Here is a 5,000-nt window from a genome sequence, read left to right as displayed (position 1 = left end):
ATGCATAGACTGCCAGGAGGTGAGCAGCAACTCACAATTTGATCACGATTTTTGACCTTCGATTCAATATACCCCACTCTTTTACAATTAGTTAATTTACTTTTTGCACATTAACCAATGAAGTAATGAGTCTGTACCAATGAGTCTGATGAAGAGCGACTAGCTCAATAAAAAAATAAAAAAAATAAAAAGCAACACGGGAGCAGTTGTTGTTACATTTACCAATATAAAATAAATAAAATAAAGTTGTTCATAAAATATGACAGTTCATATGTAGGTTACAAGAGGCTGACAACATATACTGTATATGTATTTTTTTAACTTTAAAAACAGTGACCGAGGTGATGCCATCCTTTCATGTGGTTGTTTTCTGTATAAGAAGGAGAATGAAATAATAGAAATATAGAAAGAAAAATGCCTGCACAATCCTCTTTGTGTTCTTTTTAATCAGCCAAGCTTTAGGTCTGCTGACCTTTCTCAGGTCTCAGTAACTGATGATTGAAGTGTGCAGACATTGTCCTTTTATTTTGCACAGTTTTTGTTTATGTTTGGCACCTTTTAATAAAGAATGCAGTGTGCTCCAGTTGAATAAATAGAAGCATAAAAACTAGGATAAGGCATGAAAGGGTAACATGGCTAGTGTATTAGAAACAGCACCACGACTGGACTGGTGATCTGGCAGACAAGGCATTTTCCCGGTCGAACGACAGCCTGATGCTGTTCTTGTTTTGTTTGCTTTGTTTTTCCCCCTCAGAGACCGGCCCATCTTTTATATCAGTCAGCCCATTGGTCCTTTAGATGGGGCAGCCCATTGGTTCTTTTTAAATATTGACACAGGACTAAGCCTGTAGAACCACTGTAGAAAGGTGGCTGTGTGAGAGGCTGCTGGTCTACACCAACGTAATTTCAATTCTTTGTATGACCAGTGCATGTAAAGACATTGACAATAAAACCAACTTGACTTGATCTTGACTTGAACATGGCCCTGCAGGGTACAGCACAGTGCAGGGCAGTCCAGCTGGTCAGGTTGGTGGAAACGGTTAGGGACCCGTACCTACACAGCTTCTCATTGGTGGAAACTGACAGGAACCCACACCTATGCAGCTGCATATTGGTGGAGACTTTCCAAAGGGAAACATTCTGGGTAGTAGAATGACCAACATTAGAACGCTAGATCCTGGGGGTTCCTGGTAACTGTGGGAGATAACAGCTATATGCTGCCCCATTTCCATATGAGGCAAGGCCATTTGATTTGTATTGCACATTTCAAATACAGATGCAGTTCAATGTGCTTCATAAAAAACTAAAGGAAATTAAATAAATTTACATGAAATGAAATACAAACTAGAAATGCACTCAGAGAGTGCCGAGCTCTGCCAAGGAAGCTATTTGATAGAATATTTGACTACAGTATGTTACACCCTATTTTTACAAGTCTTTCTGCCTTGTTAGAAACTGGAATGTCAAAAATTTCCCCTATCCCGCAATGGTAAAGTATCTTTTCAAAATATCCTGGATCCGGATCATGACATATTTTTGACCACTTTCTTGCATCTGAGAAATTTGTGTTCATAACTTTTCAATTCAGGAATGTAATTTCTGATGTCATAACTTTCGATTCGTATTTGGACAAACACACACCCATTCCAAGAACTAAAACTGAAGGTGCACAGTGATTACTTTCCTTTATGTCCATTTTGTCGCCCCATAAAACTGGACCAAATGCATCCATGGATTCGTAATAATAAGCTCAGACATCAATAATATTGTGGAGATGGCACATGTGTTGACAAGACTGCCACTATGAGGCATGAAGAGTTACCCCTCAAACTTGCATCCATTTACTGAGATATTTTAAACCAGTCCTGCCATTTCTATTATCAATGTTCTGAGATAAAATCATACCACCCCATCATGTCCATAAACAAAACCAGTCCTGTCCAAATAGGGCTTACCATAACTCTTAACATGACTGATGTGTGCGGCAATGCTTATCCACATAGGCAATGCATTACATGTAGTGCCTTATTTGTGTGTGTAAGTGTGTGTGTCGTTTAGAGTGATATTTTGCTTCATATGTCTAACACGTTTTTCCTTTGATGAAAAGTTATTTTGTATTTTCATGCCAGTTGGATAGCTTTATTTACATATGACCAGTTATTCCGTTTCAGTTGGATAGCTTTATTTATGACAGGGGGTTTCATATTGTTGTAGAGTTGCATAGCTTTATTAATGAAGCAACGGCACAGTCCACAGCCTGACTGTGGCACATCGGGAGCAGAAGTGCAATGGAAGGGCTCATGGTGTTGTCGAGTGAAAGGCCTCATGGTGTTGTCCAATGGAAGGAAGGGCTCATGGTGTTGTCGAGTGAAAGGCCTTGTGGTGTTGTCCAATGGAAGGAAGGGCTCATGGTGTGTTGTCCAATGGAAGGAAGGGCTCATGGTGTGTTGTCCAATGAAAGGCCTCGTGGTGTTGTCCAATGGAAGGCCTTATGGTGCACCAATCAGGAGATATTGCAGCTTGCCATTCCTTTCTAATGAAAAAAAAAATCAGGATTAATGTTCAATCATACAGCTCCTTTTTGAAGAGAGTAACTAATCACATTCTCTCAAAATGAGAGTTTTTTTTTTTAATGCAAATGCATTTATTGATCTGCCCAAAGTACAATAAGTTCAGCAGAAAGAGATGCCTCTGACTGTTGATTCAAAAAGGCAGGCATGGACAACACCCATGTATAAAAGTGTTATCTTCCAAGTCATATTGAACACTTAAATTAGTAGTGGTGGTGGTAGATATACTATATGCGAACTATAACATTCGTAGAAAATAAACTACACAAAGTACATACTCTACTAGCCAAAGTCAAAACTTTGATTTAAACATTTGTGTCACAATGACAAGTCACTTCATGACATGTTGGCCAAAACCCTCACATCAAGAACAAGGAACTGAACTGCATACTCACATGCACACTTGTAGAGTCTGTTGAGCCTGTCGATATCATTCTTGCTCATCTCAGAGGCCTTACCGATGTCCACGTTGGCATTGGGAATGGGCACCATGGTGGCCTGGTTGTTCTTTGAGAAGGCGTACCTGGAAGAAACATAGAAAAGTCAAATAATGCACACACATCCGTAGCACAGGTGCTGGACCAAACAAAAGATCACTGAAAGGAAAATATAGGTCCGCAACACTGTTCGATGCTCTCAGACAACGTTTGTGCGTGTGTGTGTGTGTGTGTGTGTGACTGACCTGGAGTACTGCATAACTGAGTTGTAATCGTAGGCTGTTCCCTGGTTCAGAGTGGCGATCTTGTTAAAGTTGTGCTTCTTGTCTGTAGATTTAAAAAAAACAGTTCAGTATGACCTGGCTCCATTCACACATACCACGTTTAATCTAAAATGGATGTGTATTCCTTGGTTATACGTACAGTGGTGCTCATATGTTTACATACCCCAGCAGAATATACGCTTTCTCTGCGATTTCTCACAAAATATGAAGGATTACACAAAAACTTTTTTTTCACACATTGCTAGTGACTGGCGTAAGACATTTATCAGCAATCTTCTGTGTTTACTCTTTCAAAAGCATGATCACAAGCCAAACTACCCAAATGACCCTGTTCAAAAGTTTACATACCCTTGTTTCTGATGCTGAATATGGCCCTGTTTAACATCAAGGACCGCTCTAAATTGTTTGTGGTAGTTGTGGATAAGGCTCTTAATGTTCTCAGATGACAAAACAGCACATTCTTCCTGGCAGAATGGTTGTTTCCTATAATATTGTCGGGTGTCTTGCTGGAACCTCACATTTGATGTTTCCCCTGTGTTTCTCAATGATGTTGAGATCAGGAGAGTGAGATGGTCGCTCAAAAACCTTCATTTTATTCTTTCTGAAGCTAATGACGGGTTGACTTGGCTTTCTGTATCGAAATATTGTCATGTTGGCACTGCTGGAATTTCAATTCAGAAATGCAACATGAGGGGGTTTGGTTGAAATCAAGCCATTGGGCAAGGGAATCATTGCATTGCAATGATCATTGCAAGGGAAATTGTTCAGGAGGCATAGGACAACCAAAAAATAACTTCAGGTGAAATATAGGACAACATGAAAAAATGTTTTAAACTGTACAGCAAAGAGGCACTTGAGGAAAGATGGGCTGTTGGGGGTTGCCAGGAGAAAGCCATTACTACAAAAATGCAAACATGTTATTTTGCATATGATACACCAAATAGCATGGTGAGAAGCATCAGAATGCCTGTGACAGTCATTTGGAAAAATGAGATCAATATGGAACTTTTTTCAGCCACTATTAACAGTACCATTTGGAGAACAGTCAACGGAGCCTATGATGAAAGTTACACCATCCCTTCTGTGAAACATGGTCATGGACCACTGATGTCATGGGGACATTTTAGTTACAAATGCACTATACTTTTGGTCCATACTCGCAGAATGATGAATACATTGCCCTATGAAAAATACTGGAGGAAACTTGACACACATCAGCCTTGAAACTGCACATGGTCCATTGTTTGGACATGCCAACATGACAATATTTCAGCACAGAAAGCCAAATCAACCCATCATTAGCTTCAGAATGAATAAAATTACTTTTTGAGCGTCCGTCTCACTCTCCTGATCTCAACATCATTGAGCCATTCAGGGGAAACCTCAAATGTGGGGTTCCAGCAAGACACCCAAAAATATTATAGGAAACAACCATTCTGCCAGGAAAAATGTGCTGTTTTGTCATCTGAGAACATTAAAAGCCTTATCCACAACTACCACAAACAATTTAGAGCGGTCCTTGATGTTAAACCGGGCCATATTCAGCATCAGAAACTAGGGTATGTAAACTTTTGAACAGGGTCATTTGGGTAGTTTGGGTTGTGAACATGCTTTTGAAAGAGTGAACACAGAAGATTGCTAATAAATGTCTTAAGCCAGTCACTAGCAATGAGTGAAAAAAAAGTTTTTGTGTAATCCTTCATATTTTG

The 5,000-nt window shown here is 39.7% G+C and overlaps 1 protein-coding gene across 1 annotated transcript in view; it reads right to left on the bottom strand.

Moving 5' to 3' along the window:
- Positions 1-2,179: 2,179 nt before the first annotated feature.
- LOC134438242 (low choriolytic enzyme-like) overlaps positions 2,180-5,000 on the bottom strand; it is a 5,573-nt gene continuing 2,752 nt past the window's right edge. Inside the window, exons 6-8 of the mRNA XM_063187752.1 lie at positions 3,253-3,334; positions 2,966-3,093; positions 2,180-2,533 (exon numbers count right to left, since the gene is read on the bottom strand). Of these exons, the coding sequence (XP_063043822.1) occupies positions 2,532-2,533; positions 2,966-3,093; positions 3,253-3,334 (212 nt within the window). The 3' untranslated portion in view covers positions 2,180-2,531. The remainder of the gene's footprint in view (positions 2,534-2,965; positions 3,094-3,252; positions 3,335-5,000) is intronic.

The sequence above is a fragment of the Engraulis encrasicolus genome, chromosome 22, assembly GCF_034702125.1.
Source record: "Engraulis encrasicolus isolate BLACKSEA-1 chromosome 22, IST_EnEncr_1.0, whole genome shotgun sequence".
Lineage (NCBI taxonomy): Eukaryota > Metazoa > Chordata > Actinopteri > Clupeiformes > Engraulidae > Engraulis > Engraulis encrasicolus.
Note: the sequence above shows the minus strand (reverse complement) of the source record. Positions and strands in the feature narration are given on the sequence as shown.